General features: G+C 37.8%; 1 protein-coding gene across 1 annotated transcript; it reads left to right on the top strand.

Moving 5' to 3' along the window:
* Positions 1–4,328: 4,328 nt before the first annotated feature.
* On the top strand, positions 4,329–24,632 carry LOC310640391 (collagenase 3-like; the record flags this gene model as incomplete). The annotated part of the gene is made up of 11 exons (XM_083362600.1): positions 4,329–4,562; positions 10,412–10,519; positions 11,698–11,927; positions 12,852–13,000; positions 13,112–13,237; positions 13,739–13,900; positions 14,294–14,402; positions 15,656–15,792; positions 16,891–17,050; positions 19,220–19,323; positions 24,544–24,632. The coding sequence occupies 11 exons, from the start codon at positions 4,329–4,331 to the stop codon at positions 24,630–24,632; spliced, it is 1,608 nt and encodes a 535-aa protein (XP_083218726.1).
* Between the last annotated feature and the right edge of the window lie 711 nt (positions 24,633–25,343).

Below are 25,343 nucleotides of genomic sequence, written 5' to 3'. Positions count from 1 at the left end.
CCTGAAAGACTCAAATAAGATCCAAAGTCCTGTTTATAAAGACTTACACGACACAAAGCAAGGGGCCACATATTTACTATTACTTATGCCTATCTCACAAAGTTGAACAAGGTGGGCATTCTCCAGATCTCTTCTTTGAAGTAGTATCACTTAATGGTATCCTGAAGATGTGCCTTCTCCATTGTTGTGCCTGCCCTTTTGAACAAACTCCCCTCACCTTGAAGATAGCCCTGACTCTATTATCTTTCTGTATACAGGTAGTCCTTGAGATATATGACTGTAATAGACCCTGACCATTCATAATGGTCATAAAATGGGTCAGTCATGTGACCATGCTGATTTTACAACCTTTTTTGTGATGGTTGTCAAGTGAACACTGCAGTTATAAAGTAACAGCCATGGTCATTGAGCAAACCAGTGATTCAATATGGGCTGGTTTTGCTGAAAATCACAAACAAATGCTGGTTTTCAGCAAAACCATCATAAAACACAGTCACATAACCATGGGGATGACGCCCATTAGAACTTTGAATCCTCCTGGTTGTTAGTATCTCTCCAGGTAGGTCCATCATAACTTTGCATGGTTACTAAACAAGTGGTCAAAGTCAAGGTATACCTGTAGCTGTGAGGTCTGACTTTTCTCCCAGATATTGGGTCAAAATAGTAACTGAGCCAATTCTGTTGTGAAAATGAGTTTTAGCCACATCAGGCTTTGATTATGTGTTCAGTATGTTTTGATATATTGGTTTTATGTTGTATTTTTCTATTTTTTACTTCATTGTAGGGGTTTTGGTTTTTTTTTTTAAAAAAAGCTCATAAACTCTGCCAGAGTCATAAATTATGAATGGGGTGTTTTGATAAATTCCTTTTAATAATGATTAATGATTTTAGGAGAATTGATTGTACAATCTTTTAGAGGTAAATATGTCTTTATTTACGGGGGATTGAAAGTGTGCATAAAACAGTCTAAGGAGGAATTAAACCATTTTAAATACAACTAAAATACAATAAATTCCACCTCTCACTTACAGCAGACTCTCTTGAATGTTTGTATTATCTTATGTCTAAAAAAAGAGATCCAGTTTAATGTAATGGTAAGGCATCAAGCTAGAAATTGGGAGACTCTGAATTCTAGTCCCACCTTAAGCAGAAAGCCAGCTGGGTAATTGGGGACAATCATTCTCTCTCAGCCCTAGGAATCAGGTAATGCCAAATCACTCAAAATCTTGCCAAGAAATCTGTGGAAACTCAAAGGTGCACACAAACAAAAAAAATCTAAAAAGGCACCTTACAATGTTTCCAACTGGTGCAGATTTACAGTTAAAATGCCTAAGAGAAGATTAATCCAAATAGCCTTTAGATGCCTCTGAACCAAAACTTCTAAAATTCAGGTCTGGTCAATAATTCAGCGGCGTTCTCCATTTTTTGGCTCATACAATGAGGAAAAAGTCTGAGACAGACTTTTTGACAACCTGTCATTTAACATGATGGCCTTGTTGCTCCTGTAAGGCTAAAATTTCCCTGCCTGTTTATGCGAGGAAAGTAATTGATTTCAGTAGGTTTGTATGAGAATATTGCAACAGAGAATGTCTCTTGCTTGGCAAACCAATTATTTCCTGTGGTCATGTCTTCTTTCCCACCTGCAGCATGACACAAATGCCCAGTCACATTTGGGATGACCCAGTGTCCTTTCCTCTTGTTCCAAGAAGGAACAAATCTGTGGTTTCTCTCCTCTGCTTACAGAGTCCTGAGAGCGACTATTTTTGTGGTTGCCTTTCCTGGCAGTGAAGAGTTTCTAGGAGTCTCTCACTCCGCATTTTGAGGGCGACGAGTGAGCTGGCAGCAATAAAATTGCAAAGCTAAACCAAACATTAACTCAGATAGGGGAGGAATCTGAAAATTTGCCAACATGAGCATTCTTGTTCAGCAAACCCTTACAACTTTATCTAGTCCTCTTTCTGCCACTTTGAATGAGAGAAAAGGGAGCAAATTTTGCTTTCTGGGATGTCTCCTTAGGAGTAGAGATTAGAGTCCATTATATACTATTATAATTATTTCACAAGAATGTGCTTACCATTAGTTTCATTATACAATAACAGCAAGAGTTTTTATGTGCAATGATTTTGGAATTTGAAGTCAACAATGGACAATAAAAAAATTGAAACAGTGAAATAGAAATGCGAGACACAAACATTCACAAATAATTAATGTGAGCAAATAACATGATTATGATTTATAACAGCTGAACATTCTGTTGGTTCTAGAAAAAAGAGCTAATAGTATATTATAATAATATATTTTAAATTTAATTTATAGAGGTCTGGGGGTTTGAAGGTTCTGCGCAATGTGCTAGCTGTTCCCGCCAATGTATCAGATGTTCTGATGTAGTTCCAGGGATCTGTTGGAGCCATTCTCCCAGCTTAGGAGTAACAGCCCTGAGTGCTCCTATGGCATCACTGTGACCACTCTAGCCTTTACTTTGCACAATCACTCTAGTTCAGGGGTGTCAAACTGTTGGCCCGCAGGCCAGATGCGTCATGCCAAAACCGTGCCCACCCCGCTGCTGGCAATGGGGGGAAAATGTGATGTGACACGTCACATGACGTCACGAGTTTGACACCTGTGCTCTAGTTCGTCTGTCAGGCCCTAGTACTTCTCCAGCTTCTCCTATACCTTCTTCTTTATGTTACTATCACTTGGCACCACTATATCTATCACCACCACTGTTTTCTTGTTCTTGTCTACAATGTCTGATTGATTGGTCTGGATCTGTCCATCTGGATCTAAAGGTCCTACAGAATCTTGGCTCTGTTATTGTCCATGACTTCTATGGAATCTCCTATCTGAACTTCAGAGGGTATAGCCCAGACATGTCAAACGTGCGACATCACGCAACGTATCGGGACTGTTTTGCCATTGCCGGCAATAGGGTGGGCGCAGCTTCTGCGTGACACATCCAGCCCGTGGGCCAGTAGTTTGACACCTCTGGTCTAGCCCATATAATGTGCAGTTGTTCCTGTGCACCATGCCAGCTACTTGGTTGTGCCATTCAGTGTGTGCTGTTCCTGCTTGCATCTTACACCCTGCCTCTATGTTTTGGACTGTCTCTGAGGTCTCCTTGCATAGATTTCACCTCAGGTCCTACACAAACTTGAAATTACATACAAATCATTCAGTGTACTGTTCAATAATTCCATTTACTGGTTTGATTTTTTTTTATCCACTTCTTGTTTTCATTAGAGGGAATAATGTTTTCCAAACACAAATATGATGAATTTATGAGATGGCAAGGGTGAAAGATGAACCAGCTATTCAGAACGATGTAGTCAGGGAGGATATTTATATGAATTTTATTTGATTATTTCATAAGTCTGGCAGAATTAATAATAACAAATGCAAAATTGCAGAATCAGAGAATATTTCCTACTGGGAATTTCCAACTGGCAGGAAAAATTACACACTTTCAACATTAAAGACAGATGTTTGCTGAACGGAGCAGAGCTGACAATTTTTTACACAGACTTGCAGTAATTTTCTCCCCTATAGGAGTGTCATTTCTATAGAGAATAAGTACACATTTGTGGCTGGTGTAAAAAGTGAGGTTTTATTTGTTCTCACCTATGTTTATTTCGAAATCCCCTTCATCGTGGTTTATAAAAACATGGTTTATGGTTTAATGAAATCAATCAATTGTGGCTTATTAATTTACTATAGTTTAAGCAAGCCATACCGTAGCAGGAATTTAAACCCAGTTGTTAAGTTGGACCTCCTGCAATGTAATGTTGTAACTTCTTTCTATTGCTTGATGGCTTGAAGAAGAGACTTCTAGGGCTTCTTGGGACTGTGGGAGGTAGTGGCTGGTGGCTGGAGGAAAGGAAGAAGAATGGTTCAGCCATTAAAAGGTGAATTGATTGACTGGAAGAGGTGGTGACTTAATTATTCCTGTTTCAAGATAGCAAGAGGCTGTACTGCCACCAATTTTCAGTGTTTGTGGGAAAGGGGAGCTTGGAGAATCACAAAAAAAGATGTGAAGTGAAGGCTCCATTCATGATGACTTTTGTTGGAAATATACATTTCCTCAAAATGTACTAGATCTATTTTGTTTGTGGTTCTTCCTGTGCAAGGCCCTTGGACATCTGCTTCAAAGATGGGGCACCATCAGGACACCTCATTCTTCTTCAATACTATTGAAGTGGTAAATGGAGGGAAAATAGCATTGTCCTTTCCTGAGTCCAAAAGTAGTAAGAGAGACCCATAAATATTACTAGAGAGACAGGTAGGAACTCTATTTAAGGACTGTGGTGCAACAGAAGACAAATCTGGGCAAAATGGAAATAGTTGAGGCTTGGCACTTGACTTCTACAGAGAGTATGACCTTGTGCCTTGACCATCCTGGTCTGCATGGCTGGCTGCTGTCTTTCTGGGGTTTGCTGACAAAAGCTGCCTCTGCTCCTTGGCTTGGCAAAGACTGTGCTATCAAACCTGCAGGAGCCATCTCTGCTGGGAAGCAAGTGGTTCTTACAGTTCTTACCACAGACCAGAGATGGCTAACCAGTGGTAAAGTTAGATCATTTGAGACTCTAGCCTGGAAGGTCTTATAAGGCCTGCCCGCTCCCTCCTTTTGATAATACAATGCATGTCTTCATTCACTTCAAAATGAAAATCTGATTCGTTGCAATTCCTTCTTATTTGACTTAAGGGGTTCTAGGTTTTTGTAATGTATTGGGTTTTTGTATATGTTGTAAGTGTTTGCTTGTGTTGCACTGCTTGCTAATTGCTTGAGTTCAATTGCTAATGCTAGTTCACGTGTATACTTGTAATGGTTGCTAGCTGGCCCAGACTGGTTGTCTCCAGCCGGCTAAGCCAGGAAACCATTGCTTCAAACCTTTTGGTTGCTGCCTATCGGCCAGTCGTATAAATAGCTGCACAGCAGCTCCCCTGTTGCTTCTGTTAGTTCTGACCTTCAATAAAGCATGTTGCTGTTTTGAACCTTCTGTCTCACTCAATGCCTACAAAGAACTGCCTATACAACAGTTTTTGCCCTTAAATCCTATGCAATGAGGCTAGTCAATTAGACTTTGAGACAACAATGCTCTTCTGGGAGATAGGGAATTTAATGGGGCAAATACAGTATAAAAAGGTCATTGGGGCTGTGAGAATGAAGCTTGCAAACTGAATACAATCAATCAATCAGTCCTATGGCCATGGACCAGCAGCAGAAACAAAAGCATTCAAAACAACGATAATAGTAAAAAACAGAACTAAAAGGCAGACAGAATAATATATTGAGGCTGGTGATGATTATCAGTGAGGAGTTAAAGTTTGCCTAATTTTACACACAGCATAGCAAAATTCGGCCTCATTCAAAGAAACTACTTTGTACTGATCTGAGATTACAATCAAAACTGCAGTGTTTGTTTAGAAACACCATGCAGCTGGGCTGGTATGGCCCATCTTATTCATTTACACAGACTACATGACTCTTTCAATAATTTCATTTATATTGTGACACTCACAGACAGATAAGCCCTCCCACCCAAGCAATTCATAACTTTGGATCAAATGATAGTTTTTAACATTCTAGACTCGTGTGCCTTCCTGCAGGCTCCTACTAGCCTTTTCTCACTTAAGGATGAAAGAAAAATATCCCAGTCTCCTCTTCTTTCCTCATGTTACTACCTTTATCTGATCCTAAGTCCGTAACCAAGGTGACCTAAAGTGGTCCTTAGCTGAGTAATCTTATAGTGACTGCCTCCTTATACCAACTCAGTTCGGGTGGGGACAATCTGATGGACCATCATCTATTCTGTTGGTGGCAAAGCCAGGTTGATTCGAAAGTCAGATCAGCATCTACCGGCAACTCTGGGCTTCTGCAAAAGTGTCTCCTTCTCTCAGGTGCCTGTTTTTTAGGACCATTCTGCACTGTCTAGTCAGTGGAATTCAATACCTTCTATCAATTAACATTATCGGGTAGCATATAACATCAGAATTGTGTTCCTTTTGGCTTTCCCTCACTTAGTTTAACAATGGAATTGGTATCAAAGTGGGTTGCACTAAGAGAAAGAAAGAAAGAAAGAAGGAAAGAAAGAAAGAAAGAAAGAAAGAAAGAAAGAAAGAAAGAAAGAAAGAAAGAAAGAAAGAAAGAAAGAAGAAAGAAAGTTCTTCCCATTCCATTTCCTGGCTTGTAACTATAATTCCCAAAGAAGCAAACTATTGGACTCAAAATCCTGTGACTTTTATGATGATTTCTTTGGAATAAGTTAAATGTTACTACTACGGACGTTTTTACTTTGATGCAATAGGTGGAGAACAGTCATTGATTTAATGTTTATTAAATTTAAGCATCAATTAAATAAAATCCAGTTATATATTTTGCCTCTGCTTACTATTTGGGATGCAATCCCAAGCACACCATGCCCAGACCAGTTCTGGTACTTTTGCTTCACAGGCTCTAAATCCCACTTAGTAAAATCTTTATTCTTTCTGCTCATGCATTCAACTTCTCCTAGTGCCTTTCCCAGGCTTGATTTTAATTTTTATATTAATAGGATGCATCATTGCTGAATTGCAATCTTGAATAGAGCTTGCAGACTTTTCTTTACACTATATCCTGAATAGGGATGTGGTTATTTCCATGAGTTTGCTCAAGCATATCCTATGAAAACGATGATGTTAGCTCTGTGTGGTCATCCAGATAAGAAACACAACCAAGGGCACTTGGACTATCTTTACTGTAAGTCTACATTAACAGAATCTTGCGAGACTGGATGTATTTCTCTCCCTTTTTCCTTTAACCCTCCAGAAAACTATGAGAATCTCTTTTGATAGGTTTTTCATGCTTCCCACCCCCCTTCTGTGGCCTGAAACATTTTTTAGTGCCTATGGCCCTGTCTCTGACTTTCCTTCCTGTCTCTAGAGGTCATTCCCACATTCCATTACAGATGGTCTTAAATAAGGCTATGCATGAAGAGATATTATAAGCCTTGCTTATCATCCTTGAGGTTGTACATTATATAGCCAGAAATCCTTTGGAAGCAAAGAAATGCAGTCTCAAAGCAAATTGGATACTCTGCCTTCTCTAAGACTGGTAGAATCAGAATCATGCATCTCTACATTATAGTTACAGCTCTGTCAGAAATATATGCCTTTCTACTTTTAAATTATTTTAAAGCTCATTGTCTCTATCACAGTAACATAAATAAAATAGATACATAATGTGTGGTTATAAGCAAAGCATGATTATAAGCAAACTGCATGATTAATATACCTGGCATCAGACACAGACAAAATAAGGAGGAGTAATAAACAATGGGGAATACCAAGACATGAAAAATCTAACTAGATGATCTGATTAAGCTTATCACTTCAGTGTCTAACTTGCCTTGAATTATAATGAAATCTACCAATTCCTGTTGCAACTTGAAAATGTCTCATGATTCTTAAACCTTTTATTTACATTTTCAAATACATTCAAAACACACATAATATTTTGCAGATGTATTTTGAATACATAGTCTTATTAAGTTAGTTATTAAGTTACTGCAATGGGTTCTGAGAAAGACCTTGGGAGACAGCCTAAAAAACTATCAGCCCACAGAAAGAAAAAGGATGTCGGAAGCATTTCAAAAGGGACCCTTCTCTAGTTTTCTGGGAAATAAATATAATGGAGAGAAAAAATATTTTCAGACTTGTAAGATTTTGTTACTATAACCCCACCATAATGGTAATGTACTCATGGTTGGTGTTTCTTGTCTGGGCTATTTCAAAGGGCAGACAGTTTTCAAGAATATGATGTTCTCATAAGGCCTCCATTTTGAAATGTATTGTATTATATAACATACATCATTATAGACATTTTTAGCTGATGCTGTCATATTCAGTGAAACTCAGAATCTGATAAATAATTATGTTCTAGTCCTTGGAATATTGTTCTGAACAAAGCAAATCACATCAAACTGCAGTTCAAATGAAATCATTCCTCTTCTTCATATTAGTGTGCATAAGACAGAAGCCTAACTCAAATCTAAATAACTTTTAGAAATTTACTTCATGTCAATCCAGATTATCAGTGTTAAATACATTTCATTGCATGATCTTTTGACACTAGAGATTATGAAAAAATATCCTTCATCCTTAATCCTAGTAGAAATTAATATACATAACTAGGCTTTGCAGTTTTAGATTCTCTTTGCATTAATGGTTATCCTAAATCCTATGGGCAAGCTTTGGAGAAATGTATTTTTAACTCATCAATAATATGAAATGTGCCAGAAAATTTAATACTCAATCTTGAAAATTCAGTCTATTACGTGGCAGTTGGGAAACAATGTCTATTTAATGATCTACGTTTTTTCCTTCTCTTTTCTCCCTCTTTCTCTGTATACTTATTCATTAAATATTAAATTGCTAGAGGGATTCTCTCAGGCTTTTCTACATTTCTTAGATGATGTGTCTGCCTAATAAGATATGATTTTAAATGACTTGAACATCATGTCACAACTCGCGAATGCTGATTCAGGAACCATGATAACAGTACAAAAATAAAACAAGGATTTCTATATGCTGCTGTAGCATAAACGGCATTCTTCAATTCAACAATTAAATGTGCATGAGTATGCCTTTAGGGTATTATTTTAATTCAGTAAAGGAGAACCAGGTGCTGGTGATTCATTGAAAAATGTAGGGAGAGTATTTATTTATTTATCAAATTTTGAAAAAACCCCATCTCCATTGCAGAGAGAAACTGGGCGCTGTATAAATAAAATATTAAAATATAAAATGTTAAAACTATCAGGAGATTATACCACTTTTTCCTTAAAGGAATGGAACAAATGTTTGATTTCTTATTTGACTTTCTGTTGTTTGACAAGAAGACAATATTGTCTAACATATGACAATAACGTGATTCAACAATTTCATTCTCCTTGTACATTTACCTTGGCAATTCAGAAAAGAGTTTTATCAGATATATTTTTGTCATTGTGGATGTTGCATCGTCTCCAGCTGCATGCCAACAAATATTTGTTTTTCAGTTACCATACAGGTAGTCCTCAACTTATGACCACAACTGAGCCCAAAATTTATGTTACCAAGCAAGACAGTTTGTAAGTGAATTTTGCACCATTTTACGACCTTTTCTGCCACAGTTGTTAAGTGAATTATTGCAGTTGTTAAGTTCATTATGGTTGTTAAGTGAATCTGACTTCCCCATAGACTTCGGTTGTCAGAAGGTCACAAAGAGGATCACATTACCCTGGGATACTGCAACCGTCATAAATACATGCCAGTTGCCAAGCATCTGAATTTTGATCATGTGACCATGGGGATGCTATAATGGTTGTAAGTGTGAAAAACAGTCCTAAGTCCCTTTTTCAGTGCTGTTGTACCTTTTGAATGGTCACTAAACGAACTATTGTAAATTGAGGACTCTCTGTATCTGGTGTAGAACATTTTATTTTATATATAAATGTTTTTTCTTTGGATTGCCATTTTAGAAAGATTTCACTGTACCCTTCAGAATGCTAACAAAAAGGTTACACAATTAAACCTTTGAAATAAAAAGCAGGAGAAAAGCCACAATATAAAATATTGATGGGAAAAATACTGCAATATAAGATATTTAAGCACAGCTCAGGCTGAAGTGTCTTAGCAAGTTTAAAAAAATGTTTTCACTTTATAGCATAAGGATACCACTTTCTTTGTGTATCTAGGCCTTGGTTTTCCCAGAATTCGTTCCTAAAGCTGCTGTTTTTCCCTCAAGTGATATTTCCTTTGAGCCAGATCCAGGTAGCATCAGTGAAACATCCACACAGGACTTGTTCATTCATTCATTTCATTTCATTTATTAAATTTATATACCGCCCTTCTCCCGAAGGACTCAGGGTGGTGAACAGGGCACATATAAATAGAAAATTCAAAAATTAAAAGAGAATTAAATAATCGCCCAGATAAAACAGTAACAATATAAAAACCCATTAAAAACCCTAACATCCCCCATCAGGCCAGGCCAGCTTGTTCAAATAAATGGGTCTTCAGACCGCGCCGGAAGGAGTGAAGGTCCGGTGCCGTCCGGAGCTCAACCGGCAGTTGGTTCCATAAAGCCGGAGCGCCCACAGAGAAGGCCCTCCCCCTGGGGGCCACCAGCCGACATTCTCTGACCGGAGGCACCCTGAGGAGGCCCTCTCTGTGGGAACGCACAGGGTGGAGGGAAGTTGACGCCGGCAGCAGGTGGTCCCCGAGGTACTCCATTTGACAAATTTGACATGGTTTGCCAGGATTATTTTCTGAGATCCTCTTGACTTCCCAATCTAGCCTAGCATGCTTGGGTTTCTTGCTACTCTTATATTCCAATGGCACTTTGACATAATCCATGTTAGTGATCATTCAAGGCAACGTATGTTGATTTTTTAAGGAACTCAGTACTTATGAGGATATGGGCAAATTTCTGAGAGTAGGAGAATGTGGAATGTCTTCTCAAGACATGGATTTTGAAGAGGAGCAGTTGACCCAAATTGCGCATGTAGGCTAGCTCAAGCCAAAATATGGCTCAGTATTTGAAATTAGCTGATGGATCTATATGTTTAATTCACAGCACAATGCTAATAAAATAAATATATTAGCAATAATTATTTAGCATACTATCATTTACTGAATTATTGATTTTGGTGGATTTCTCTCTTTAAAAAAAATAAACAAATAAAGTAAACAAAAGTCCCCCCCCCCAATGACACTGGAAGAGAGGGAGAAGGAGATAAAAAGAATTGCTGGAATTTGGAAAGAAGGCAAGGAACGGCTTTTCCAAAGTATCGGGAGACGATTTTTACAGTGCGTGGAGCCTTGGTGGAGCAGTGGGCTAATGCCTCCTTAAGTAACACCAGCTGCCTGCAATTAGTGCAGGTTCGCATCCCACCAGGCTCAAGGTTGACTCAGCCTTCCATCCTTCCGAGGTAGGTAAAATGAGGACCCAGATTGTTGGGGGCAATAAGCTGACTTTGTAATAATGCCGCTTGGGGGGGGGCGAAAGCCCTAATAAGCAGGCATATACATAGAATGAAGGCTATTGCTAAGCACATTGATTTGTGCTTAGAGTGTAAGCCGCCCTGAGTCTTCGGAGAAGGGCGGGATATAAATGGGATTAAAAAAAAAATCCAGTGTGCCTCCTATTGTTCAATGAAGACATCCTATTAAAAAAAATATGCAAACGAAATAGGCACATTTGCACCTTCAGCAAATTATTTCCCTTACAAAGGGGCACAAAACAACTTGTCATTTTTAGTGTCAGCAATTGCTGCTGAACAATTCATTTAATCTCTTAACCACAGGCATGGAGTTTTTGTCAAAGAAAGTGATATGCGGACTTTTGACCTAGCCTAGGAAGGTTGCACTGTAGATAAATGAGTGACAAGTCAAATTCCTAGATATGTGTTCTATAAAAAGTTATCCCAACCTAAACCATTTTTTAAACCCCTGTACTTCAGTAGTTGTGTCAAGATGAATGTCTTTATTGCCTCTGTTTCTTTCTTCTGGATTCTTACTGTCTGTTTACCTTTCCCACTTCCCCCCCAAATTAAAGCAGGTCCCAGGCTTGAGACAATAAGCAACTTCTTAACAGAGGTATCTGCTTGTTTTCTGTAGACTGTTTTTAGTGTCCTACCTTTCTGATCTTTTTCAAATGTTTCCCCCCCCTTTTTTTTCTAGAGCTATCTGGACACTTACTACAGTCAAGGAACATTTTGGAAAAGAAGCGCAGCATCTTTGCTTAACCAGCTGAAATACATGCAGTCTTTTTTTAACCTGGAAGGAAATGGACAAATGTCCTCAGAAACCTTTGAACTAATGAAACAGCCTCGGTGTGGTGTGCCTGATATGGCAGAGTATCGTTTTTTCCCCAGGAAAATGAAGTGGCCAGTGTTGGATTTAACATACAGGTAAAAATGAATATATTTAACTTGATATTCTTTTCCCTTTGTTGCATTTGTACTAGACACTTTTGGAAAATATGGTTCCTGTGGTTCATACGAGGGGGGGTTTCTTTTCCTTTGTTTTTGTTTGCTGACATTCAGAAATTTTTAAATTGAATTTAAACAATCACGATGCTGAAATGACAGAATGACAATCATTCGTAGTATGTTCTTAACCAAAATGAAAATTTCTGTGGAGAGGTTTTAGCCTAAATCATTCTCACTGAGACACACCCAGAGCTATGGATGTGTTTTGAGAAGAACAGTCTCATACAGCGCTAAGCCAAAACATTTTAAACATCATTTTATTATTACTCCAATATTATGCTGATATTTGCCTGGTTTTTTCTTTTGAGCTAATGCAATTCAAAGGCGCTAACCACTTATAATGGTTATTTTCCCCCTGTTGTGTATGTTTGTGTATGTATTTGCTTTGTTCAGAAGTAGAAAAAAAAGATAAATCAATCTACACAGTGTATTTCTCTGTCTTGTACAATTAGATTAGTCCTATTTTGATTTGGATTAACATGGTGAGATTAATTTTTTCAAGAAAAAAAATATTACAAAGCATGAATAAAAACCAAATGTTCCAAATATATTTCTGATCATTATCAACATTCTGCCATACATCTGCACACATACACATAAAGGAAAAAGTTTGTAGGTTACGGTATAATACAATAGCTAAGATGTTGTACTTGAATCAAGGAGAATCAAGTTAGAGTTCTCTCAAAGTAACACTGAGTTACACTGTGCCAAAAGTTCATAGTCCAAGCTATTTTATAGGATTGTTATGGAAACAACATGTAAGCCTCTGCAGGTAAGCCATCTTGAGTATTTTCAGAGGAAAACTTGTATAAAAATGATGATTGGCATTTGTGATATGAACAGAATTGTGAACTATACCTTGGATCTGAGTGGGGAAGAAGTGGACCAAGCAATGCAGGAAGCTTTTCAAGTATGGAGTGATGTCACCCCTCTTCATTTCACTAGAATCTTTAATGGCACGGCTGATATTATGATCTCTTTTGGATCCAAAGGTGATGTGCGGACAAAACTGTAATCTATTGTTGTCGTGTTTATTCTAAAATTTGCAATACCACTCAGATGCCCAATTAATTAGCAGTTATTTTGGGTTGTTTATTTTGTAGAGCATGGAGACTTTGTACCTTTTGATGGACCATTGGGTCAACTAGCTCATGCTTTCCCTCCTGGTGACAATATTGGAGGGGATGTCCACTTCGATGATGATGAAACATGGACTAATGATTCTAGAGGTAACTGTAGATCTATATCTTGCTCTCCAGAAGTACTATATTGCTTATATAAATCCATTCTATCAATTAGTTAGGTTAATATGATACTCTGATCATGTCTATTTTCTCTAATCATTATACTGTCTTGAAAATTAAATGCTACAACTTTTGTGTGCTATTTTCTGTAAAATGTACACTTCTAGATCTTCTTCCAGATGCATCTGCTTTCATATACAAGTTTTGAGCAAAGAAATGAACTTAGTCCTCTTAAAATTCTCTCCTTTAAGAGATTCTCCATTCACCTTAAATTATGAAGGCAAGTAAATGGTTGGGTAACCTTGACTGAGAATCTTCATAGACACTTGACTGTGAACTTTACTCATAAAAATAATGATGGGAGAGATAACCTTGTTTCTAGAAATGTTTGTGGGTGGTTAAAATATATGACTCTATAATATGTTCAGATCCCAGAGGGCATTCTGATGCACTGTTGCTAACCTGATGGCTTTGTGCTCTTTCCAGATTTTAATTTATTTGTGGTTGCAGCCCATGAGTTTGGCCACACACTGGGGCTACAACACTCCAGTGACCCTGAAGCTTTGATGTACCCTCTTTACACTTACCGTGGCCTGAAGGACTTTGTTCTTCCTGAAGATGATGTAGAAGGCATCCAGGTTCTTTATGGTACTTATATGTTTATTCATTCTAAAATGGATAATGAAGAAGAGTGTATAAATTCAAAGGAGTGATTTGCCATAATGAAGCTTCCCTTCCAAAAGCACCCCTTGTTATGTTCTATAACAAAATAAAACAGTCTATATGTTCCAAACATCAGCATGGTTGCACCAATTGAGGCAACCAACTCATGTACATGTAATACATATGTAGAAGTGCTATGTATTGTGCCAGTTTGCTGAACCCCTCTTTGAGTGGCTTGCTCTGCCCACCTCTGGCAGTTAAATATTGGCAGATGGTAGGTTGGTAGAATGATGGGCATTATACAAGTACTGTGAAATGAATTCTAAATACTGTACATTCAAGGCAAAGGATATCATGAATGATTCTTAATATTTGCAGGTCCAAAAGAGAGGACAATCAGTCCTGAAACTCCACAGAGGTGTGATCCAAAATTCTCTGCAGATGCTGTTGCAGATATAGGTGGTGATAAAATCATATTCAAGGACATGTAAGATGGTGGTCAGAGTATCTAGCCATTCTTCCAAGCACAGTCGTTAGGATTATAAATTAATAATCATTAAATAATAAGGGACACAATGATAACTTCAGTAATAGATTGTAAATTTTTGGCTCTGTTAATCTCCTATATTATCCCCTCTCTGTCCTTAAGTACACCGACATCCAAGAAAGTAAAACATCCTTTTCTCTCTCTCTCTCTTAACATAGTTTGAGTGTCAAATTGGAGTTAATGCTAACTTTGGTTTCCTCACAACAAGCCAATAATCTACTATGACAATGTTGTAGGCTTGCATAAACAATCTATAGTTAACATTAATCCTATCTGAGATTTTACTTTTAATGGTAATAAAACTTTTCCCTCTCTTGCTGTAGATAGTTAATGAAATACATACTGTAGACAGAGCATGGAAGGCTAAGACTTGACTTGGTTCTTTCACCTTAAGTGAAGCAAGGGTTTAGCATAAGGATGTACATTTTGTATTGGGATATTGGCTATAATTAGCCCTGTGGGGGTCAACTGTAAGGAGGGGCCAGGACAGTTAATTTTTCAAAAAGAAACTGGGAAATGAATTTTAAATTAACTTAATGATTTTATTGCTAAATCCCTATTGTCACCCCCCACACACCTTTCCTCAAGCCCACCGCATGTACACGTATAGTCATTAGTATCCATTCATATTTCAACTGTTTACAAGGTTGAATATAAATGAAGATATTTGAGCAAATAAATAAATAGTATTTCATACCAGAGGAAGCAACTGGATCAAGCAAATATAAGAGGCACAGTGTAGTGTGTTACTAGTCTCAGTAGTGGACCACAGAAGATGGAAATATATTTAGTTCAGCTTTATGAGGCAGACCAACCAAAAAATAGACTCTTCAGGAAACTAAAAGCCAGTTTTATTTAGATTAGCTGTAGTCACATACTCATGTAAGTGTTATTGTGGTTCCCCTCCTCTCTCTTTTATATTCATGCAAATTAGGTGGGTGTCTGTAGGAGATGTTTTTGTAACCCTCCTTCATCATTGGGACTTAAGCAATGTTTTGCTCTTCTGCTAATATATTTTTCCTCTCTTCCTCTCTCCTCTCAAGGCTATCCTCTGTATTCTCTACATCTGTCATACAACAGATTTGCATTATTATTCAGAATAATGTCCAAGTGCAGACTTTGATTTCTACTGGTGATTTGGGAATGCACCTAATACTATGCCACAATTTTTCTGCTTTTTTCCTCTTGCTTAGATTTGTGTGGCATCATAATTATCAGATGATTCGTGGAGATTGGGTGGTTATTGGTTCTGTTTGGCCAGAACTTCCAAACTTCCAAGTTGATGCAGCTTATTATTCCCCAGAGAAGGATCTTTTCTTCATATTTCGAGGTGAATATTGCTTTGCCCTTCATCCTTGCTTGCTTGTTTTCATCAGTTTTTTTTTACTAAGAAGGACCAACATACAGAATGTTGTTCTTACTTATTTTGTTTAAATGATAACTTTCTCAAGATCTAGAATTATTGTTATTGGTTAATGTTCATATTATGGAATCTTGGTGCTCTCTGCACTTGTTTGTTTCCTTGCAGAAGTTTTATTACCCAACTAGGTAACATCTTCAGAGCTGAAGACATTACCTACTTGGATAATGAAACAGCTCAGAGAGCATGGAGGATTCCATAGTTCAACCCTGAGATACAAATATTCTCTTATTAATATGCATGCTATCCTACACAATTAATATATATGCTATCTTTAGGGAAAAACATATAACTATTTGCATCATATCTTGCAAAAGACACCAGCTAAGAACCTCATGGTACAAGACAGTTGCTACTGTGCACAAATACTTTTGAAGTGCAAGATTGAGGAAGAAGGCAAAAAATGAGTTCATATACTGTAAGATTTCTATCCCTCATATATAGGAAGAATAGAGGTTTATGAGCGTCAATTGGAAGAATCACTACATTACAAGAGCCTGACAAAATAAGTTTGCAGCTTTATGCATCGTTAATCCATACTCCAATTTTCCTTTCTGGCAAATGCTCAAGTCAAAAATTTAAAAAAGCAAAAGCAGATTTGGTACATTAATTTTAAATACAGTTTAAAATTAAGTACGATCAAAAGTACTAAATCATTTATCAGTTGAGAGCCTGGCACAAGAGTTCATGCATTTTTCATATGAAAGAGTGAGACCAAACACAATTGCGAAGGGAGTGCACTTCACAGTATAGTAGCATTGCAGGAGATCTTCTTCCACTTGCTTGGAAGATCCACCTGACAATGGGGGCATCTTTAAAAGGGCCTCTCCTGAAGGTCTTAACAGCAGAACTGGGAGAGATGGATCATCTGACCCCAAGGTATTTAAAACCAACTTTTTTATATAATTATATTACTTATTGCTGTACTATGAAGCAGTTCCACATCTATTTTAGCTTTAGCATTAATTATCATGTCAATCTATCATTTGCTTCCACAAACGGTAACAGGGAAGATGTATTGGGCTCTGAAGGACTACAAGATACTCAGTGGTTATCCCCAGAAACTATATGATCTTGGATTCCCAAGCTATGTGCAGAGGATAGATGCTGCTTTTTATGATGTAAAGTCCAGGAAGACAAAATTTTTCACTAGAGACCAGTTATGGAGGTAGGTAATAAGTGGTTGAGGAAGTGGTTTAGCTGAACCACTCTTACGTCCACACTATAATAAAACTAAATAAACATTTTCCAGAAACACTTTGAAAAACAGTCTTGAAACCCACAAAATACAGTTTCTCTATCCTGATGGCATAATGTATTTACACTGTTACATATTACTCATGATGCTGTGGTTAATATGGAGTTCAGATCTCTCCCTGGATCTTTTGCAATGCAAAATTATCTATTCTGTTGGTTACGTTTTCTTTCTCCTTTCTGCATTTGACGTCAAGATGGTCTGTTTTAAAATCTTCACCAAGGTTTGTTTTCCTATCAACAAGATATGAATACTGTTCCATGCTTTAGTAGTGATACTTAAAATTGATCACAGCTTTGATTGCCCTTGATTGACTTTGAAGCACAATTGGTCCAGAACTCAGTGGCTCAAGTAGTTATGGAGGTACCTTGTGGCACCTATTTAACATCTTTACTCTGGGAGCTGCATTGGTTGCCAATTGGGTTCAAAATGCAATTCAAGGTGCTTCTTGTCATGTTTGAATGACCACATCATCCAAACCCTGAAGATATAGGTAGTTCTTGGATTATATACCTACAACTGAAACCAGAATTTCCATTGCTAAGCAAAGGTAAGTAAGTCATGCTCAGGTTTACAACCTTTTTTTTTCCAATGGTTGTTAGGCAAATCACTGTAGTTAAGAGATCCATGCAGTTGTTAATCCAATCTGGCTTTTCCCTTTGACTTTGCTTGTTGAAAACCAGCTGGGAAGGTCTCCAGCGGTGATCACATGATCCCGGAATGCAGCAAGCATCATAAATATGGCCGCTGGTTGCCAAGCGGCCATATTTTGATCACATGATCTTGGGGATGCGTACCAAACTCAATCACATCACATGATGTATCGTGACATATCGTGACTTTTTTGCCTTTGTGGAGTCGGAGTGGGTGTGGCCAGCACATGATGCATCCAGCCCGCGGGCCACCAGTTTGACACCCCTGTTCTTGGAGATGTTGCAACAGTCATTAGCGTAAAGACTACTTGTTGTAATTCATTTTTTTCAGTGCCGTTGCAATTTCAAACAGTCAATAAATGAATAGTTTTATTTATTTATTTATCAAATGTATTGGGTAACAGGGTAACTCTGAGTGGGTTGAAACTTCTGCTCACTTAATAATTCCCAGTAAAATGGGCTCCTCATATGCCCCACTCAGGGACCACAGATGCAGGATTTCTCAGTTGCCATCCCCTCCTGTAGAACTGTATTTGTTCCTCCCAACATTTGATCCGTCTCTTGCCTTCTAGCCTTCAAGAAATTAATAAAAGTATGGGTGTTTCACCAAGTCATGAGGATGAATTAAATATTCTTCTGTGTATCTCTCACACTTTTATGTTATTTTCATGCATGATTTGGATTTTAAATTTGATTTGCATTGTTTTCACTCCCAGTTACACACGAGGGAGTTGTACAATCAGCCAGCTAATTGGAGCAGCCCATGACCCATGTAAATCAAGAAATAAATTAGCACCCTTAAACAGCTTGAGAATCAACTCCAGAGCCTTCTAACAGCAATAAAAAAAACCTTTTTCTATATTCCTGGAAATTTCATGAGGGAGCATGCAAACAAATGTAAATAACATTAGTTTTGGGCCAGACTGAACAATGAGTAAGAAGTGAGGTTATAAGATTTGCACACTAAGCACAAGAGAGTTTGATGAAATAAAATGCTGTAAAATGTGGCTTATTGATTCAATTGCAGAGTTAGAACATACACAGAATTATTCTGCATAAGAAAGATGTTTATTTATTTATTTATTAAATCTATATGGCTTCCCATTTATATAATTCGGGGAGGGGGCTAACAATTAAAAACAAAATCAGGATGAAATATTTAAAAACAACATCAATAGTAGTTAATATATCTTTCCTCTATCAATACTGAAGGCAAGACTTTGATCCCACTAAAGTGAATGCTGTTTGCATATTGTATAAAGATAATTGGAAAATATTGAAAGGACTATGAAAAAAGATTTGGCACAGTAAGATGGTCTGATTAGATACTATAAATCTTAGCTTCAGTTTTCTCCCATTCTTTATTTCCTGATTTTTTTTCTAAGGCTCATGCTGGTTTCTTATTATTATTATTCATTTTCGGCTACAGCTATGATGAGAGATTACATTCTATGGAGCATGGCTATCCAAAACAAATAATGGAGGAATTTCATGGAATTATACATAAGGTGGATGCAGCATATCAGCAGAATGGTAAACATTTCCATTGTTATCTTGTTGTGTGAAAGGGAAGTTTTATTTGATGTGGATGCCATATTTTTACCAATGTTATTTAAAAAGTCACAAAAATGTTTTCAATACAGAATTTCTCGGCATATTCGTTAAACATCCAGCTTAATCATTCCTTCCTTCCTTCCTTCCTTCCTTCCTTCCTTCCTTCCTTCCTTCCTTCCTTCCTTCCTTCTCTCCCATCCTCACTGATACACTTGTACTGAAGTTTGTCATAGAGAAAAAAATGTACCCTTCGGATTTTTTCAAGTCTTTCTTAAAAAGAAAGGCCTTCCTCTGTAGTTGTTATTACCAACCATTTTTACTTTTCTACCATTCATCCAATCGTGGCAAAATGGTCACCAATATTTTTTATATTGGGCAGCACGTGTGCCATTTTGAGATATGAGGGCTAGGGAATCGTATTTGGCAAATAGTATTCCTGATGACCATTAGTTATAAAGATATAGGAAACACATCTGCTGCCATAAAGAAGCTGAATAGGGTTTTTGTAGAATACTGATCATCTTATTGCCAATGAGTTGCAATAGGGTTTTGGAAGGATAGTACGGAGAGTATCTTGACTCATAAAATGTCTACTATGGGGATATAACCAATTTCAATACACTGATTTTCCACAATGTTACCACATGCCAGTTTTACTGTTTACTATTTATTATTGCTGGGTTTTTTTTTAAATTCCATTTATATCCTGCCCTTCTCCGAAGACTCAGGGCGGCTTACAAACTTAGCAGTAGCCTTCATTCTATGTATATGCCTGCTTATTAGGGCTTTCACACACACCCCAAGCGGCATTATTACAAAGTCAGCTTAACTGCCCCCAACAATCTGGGTTTTGAACAAGTGGATAACCCAAGACAATTGATTAACATCTATTTCTGAGGCATTTTTAGAGATAAAAAATTATACCAGAGGCTGGTGTCTTGCTTTGTGGACTGCCAATTATGCTGAAGGCCTGTGCTTTGCTTTGTGGCTTGCTAGCTTTCCAATATTACACTGAAATATTTTTCAAATTTGAAAATTAATATGTATGAGGAAACCTACTGGTTTAACAGATGTGTTGGTAGCCCCCATGATAAAGGTAAACCTTGAGTTACTAACCTAATTGAGCCCTGCAGTTATAATAATAAGTTGTGATAGTTTTGTGGCATTCGTTAAGTGAATGCCACGATCATTAACCCATTGTTTGCCATGGAGTATTTTTTGCCAGAAACTAAAAGTCAACTCTGGTTTCCAACAAAACAGACATAAAATATGTGATTGCAGATGGCCATAACTATGGGTCGGTTGCTGAGCATGCAGAATACAGTCACATGGGCAGGATGAGATGGACTTGGATACCAGGACATGTAGCGTTTAGGGAGTCCTTGCTAAGTGGCTGTTTATATGTCAAGGACTATCTGTAATCATTTCTGTCTTGGTTCATTCTCTTCCTTACAGACCCTTTCAGTTTTGATGGCCCTAACATCTCCTGCAAATTCTAGAAACATTCAAGAACAAGATGCCAATCATCTTTAGAACTACAGCCTCTAATTGATTTCTTTTCTTGCAGATTCCATTTATTTCTTCTGTGGCTCATTCCAATTTGAGTACAGTGTTTCACACAAAGAAATCATCCGCACGGCGCCAGCAAATTCTGTATTAGGCTGTTAAACAACAAGGATTTTCATCATCTTGGAAGCAGGATTGATTGACAATATTACAGATGACATGGGGAACTTGACGAATGTTTACATTGATTATGTCTGTTCTGTATGGGCCAGCCAATCCACTCATTTGTTTTTTTTCCCCCTAACTGTGGAAGCCAGAAAAATGTTCTTTTATTTTTATCTTCAGTTGGAGAAATAGAACTGTTTTCAATATATATGTTAAATCGTTTGTAAATTCTAACAGAGAAAACAGATATTCTGAGAGTTTTTCTTAGCATCTCACTGAATCACAGATATGGATTAATAGAACTGTTTAAGTCAAAACTAGCCCTTTGAACTGCATCCAGAATTCTTATTGGCAGTCAATAATGGCCTGTAAAACAGATGTAAAGTATTTGTAGTGATGAATAATGAGCTATGATTACCTGGATTTAAAGCAGGACTAAATAACTCAAGAGAGAAAAATGTACAGGAGTGTGGTTGATGCAGAGGCGCTGTGCCACCAAGCATTTATTATTAAGTTACTGCTAAAGTTCTATTTTTCTTCCCTGCCAAAGAAATTTTTGTTTTTGTTTCTTATGTTAAGTAGGCTTGAAAATTTATTTTGATTATCTCTTTTGTGGGTTTATTGATCATCTTTTATTGTTTGAGATAAAGGAAAGTGCTCTTTCTGGCACTGAAGCTTTCTTTTGTTGTCACTGCTCTATGCTATATGCAGGGTGTCATCCCCACTAGACCAAGAAATCAACTTCATAAGAAGGTTGAAACTACTTTTATAGATATTGGCCATAATAACAGATAGATATTGGCCATAATAGCACCCACCACCTACCCCTTATACTCTGGTGAATCAAGCATCTGTATCTGATGCTTCTAAATATTACCTCATTTCTCAGGATTTAAAATATGTCTCAGACATATTACCTCATTTCTCAGGATTTAAAATATGTCTCAGACGCCTTTGATTAGATAGCAGTTCTTCCATACTTCCATCAAAGTCATCTCTTTTCCTACTGTCTACACACACCCCAAATGGGGTCCAGAACACCGTAATCAAAACTCTACCCATTTGTATCTGTGTCACACATGAAAAAGACATGCAGGTGATGGACTTACAAAATAGGCAAAGCTTCTATCATGTTGCCACCTTGTCTTTTCTGAGTACTGTTGGTGCTAAAACATGAGGAAGGAAGGAAGGAAGGAAGGAAGGAAGGAAGGAAGGAAGGAAGGAAGGAAGGAAGGAAGGAAGGAAGATTTTTGATGCTCCTCACCAGCTTCCCATAAGGAAACTCAGTGGGAAAACTGCTATGTAGTTGGAAGTCACTTTTGTTCCCATTGCTTTTTTGTCCACTTATAGTCATTTTGTTTTTCTGTTTCGATAAGGAAATATCTCTGAAACATTGAACCAACAAGGCACGGGTCATCTAGTTTATTTTTTTTTATAAAAGTCTTCTAATGCTACCCCACCTCTGTGTACACAGGGAGGGGAAATGTAGATACTGGCTACTATGATTATACAAGTGATTTCCCTGTCTAACTGCCGCTCCTTTCTAGTGGTGAAACCAAAAAATTAATGCCATGAGTAATTCTTTCTACCCACCTCCAACTATTTATGTTCTTTGGTGGAATTAATTGTAATGCTTCTGTTATCCTAATAATTGATTGAACTTTAATCAGTGGGATTTCCTGTCAGACGATTATTGTTGTCTACAATCTAGGGTATTTTTGGAAGCATGGCAGGAAGCAAAAGACATACTGAAAAGTCACTTAGTGTGTAATACCTGGGAATAATTAGTTCATGATGCAATAGAAGAACTGTGACATATATATATATATATATATATATATATATATATATATATATATATATATATATATGTGTGTGTGTGTGTGTGTGTGTGTGTGTGTGTGTGTGTGTATGTATATGTATATGTATATGTATATGTATATGTATATGTATGCAACAAAGGTGAAAATTAAAGTTTCCTTTGAGTCATTTCGGCTCTTGGCACCTTCTTAAACCTCTTGGCAACCTTTTCTTGGCTACCGAATACAAGTGATTTGCTACTCTTTGTCTTGCAAGACGTTTTCCAGCCTAGCCTAGAGCTATCAGATTTCTTGAACACCTTCTTTCAAAATACTAACCTGGCCTGACCCTTCAGAGCATCCAATCAAGATGTCAGCCCTGCTTGGTAGACCAGTGGTACCTTGATACCTATCATAAATTGCTTCCAGGAGGCATGATGAGTACCAAAAATGATGAGTACCAAACACATTCTTCCCATAAGGAATAGTGTACTGAGCCACAAGGCAGCCAATACTAACAAGTTAATAATAAGAAGAAGAATGACAACAACAATAACAATAATAATAATAATAAAGTTGGAAGGGACCTTGGAGGTCATCTAGTCCAATTCCCTGATCAGGCAGAAAACCCTATACCATTTCAGACAAATGGCTGTCCAGTCTCTTCTTAAAAACTTCCAGTGTTGGAGCATTCACAGCTTCTGGAGGCAGGTTGTTCCACTGATTAATTGTTCTAACTGTCAGGAAATGTCTCCTTAATTCTAAGTTGCTTCTCTCCTTGATTAGTTTCCATCCGTTGCTTCTTGTCCTGCCTTCAGATGTTTGGGAATAGCTTGAATCCCTCTTCTTTGTGGCAGCCCCTGAGATATTGGAACACTGTTATCATGTCCCCCTCGTCCTTCTCTTCATTAAACTAGACATACCCAATTCCAGCAGCCGTTCCTTATATGTTTTAGCCTCCAGTCTCTGTACTCTTTCCAGAGTCTCAACATCTTTTTTACATCGTGGTGACCAAAACTGGATGCAGTATTCCAAGTGTGGCCTTACCAAGGCATTGTAAAGTGGTATTAACACTTCATGTGATCTTGATTCTGTCCCTCTGTTAATGCAGCCTAGCACTGTGTTGGCCTTTTTGGCAGCTGCAGCACACTGCTGGCTCATATTTAAGTGATTGTTTCTAGTTTGTATATTCAATACCAAACAAATGATGAGTACCAGAACAAAATGCTTGTGTCAAAATGTGTTGAGTGTCAAAGTCAAAGCAATTGAGTACCAAGGTACCACTGTAATAGCTATAGTGTTAGAGTCTGCAAGTCTGAATGTGCTTCCCAATCCCTCACTTTATATTCGTGTGAATAGGGAGGAGCTTCTCTGAGACATTTAGGCAAGTTAGTCTCTTGGCCTGGGTTTAAGCCCTGTTTATATGATGCCTGCTTGGTAGCTGCTCTTTGTCCTGTCCTTCACAGTTTTCTCTATGCCCTGTACACCAGACAAGGTCATCCATGGATTACTGCTTGTTGAAGCATGCAAGGAAACCATACTAATGAATAAGGCTGTTTTTGTTCGCAAATAATGGTGTTATTATACTATTATTTGTAGAACTATCACCCAGGTTTTAAATCCCATACATTTTTATTTGGGAATTAATTCAACTGAAATACCTGGGAATTATTTCTGAATAGATGGGCAGAGATTTGGAGTAAAAATTGTTGGATCTTCTCCCATATAGCAAGACTGATCAACCTGAATGATCAAGTTCCACATATTAAACCCAGCCTGATTGCTGTGATCCCAAGAGCTCCTTATGATTACAGCTAACCAAGCTGGGGTGGGGTGGGGTTTCTTGTTGATTTGATGCGAGAAGCATACACAAAACTAAATATTCAATATATCTGTTGTCTTCCCATACTTCTGCTTGCCTCAAACTTGTCAGGCATAATTATTTTTCCTAGTCCATCATCTATTTGTACTGCTATGCCCCAAATGAATGCATATCTGATTGCAGACCATTGCTTCAAGCATTCTTCCCTGCTTGAGCGGGGGGGGGGGGAAGGGGGGGTTGGACTAGAAGACCTCTAAGGTCCCTTCCAACTCTGTTATTCTGTTATTCAGTACAACATGCACACTGATTTCCAGGCCTTCAATCAGACAAAGGAATTGCTGTCCTTCCCCCCTCCAGAAAGGGCAATAAAAGATCCATTGCATTATTGCAAAGTCAGAAATAGAAACCTCAGCTTTTTCCACAACACCTGGAAAAATGCTGAGACCATGCTTATTTAAAGCCACAAGGCTGAAGCCATCCATGGGACAACAGAAGATTCCCCCAAGCCAAACCAAGCCTTTTTGAGGGGGGAAAAGGGCGCGCGGGGGGGGGGAAAAGACCAGAGTAAGAATGTTTACTCTCTAGCGCTCGGAAGTTGATATTTCTCAGTGAAACATGATGAATCATCAGAGTAACTCTATAAAAGGCATGCCAGGTTGTTTCGCCAAACCATCCGAGCTGCAGCCTTTTGCATCCATCAATCTTGC

The sequence above is a fragment of the Vipera ursinii genome (assembly GCF_947247035.1).
Source record: "Vipera ursinii genome assembly, chromosome: 4".
In the NCBI taxonomy this organism is placed as follows: domain Eukaryota; kingdom Metazoa; phylum Chordata; class Lepidosauria; order Squamata; family Viperidae; genus Vipera; species Vipera ursinii.
The sequence above is the reverse complement of the archived record's forward strand: the minus strand, read 5'-3'. Positions and strand labels throughout refer to the sequence as shown.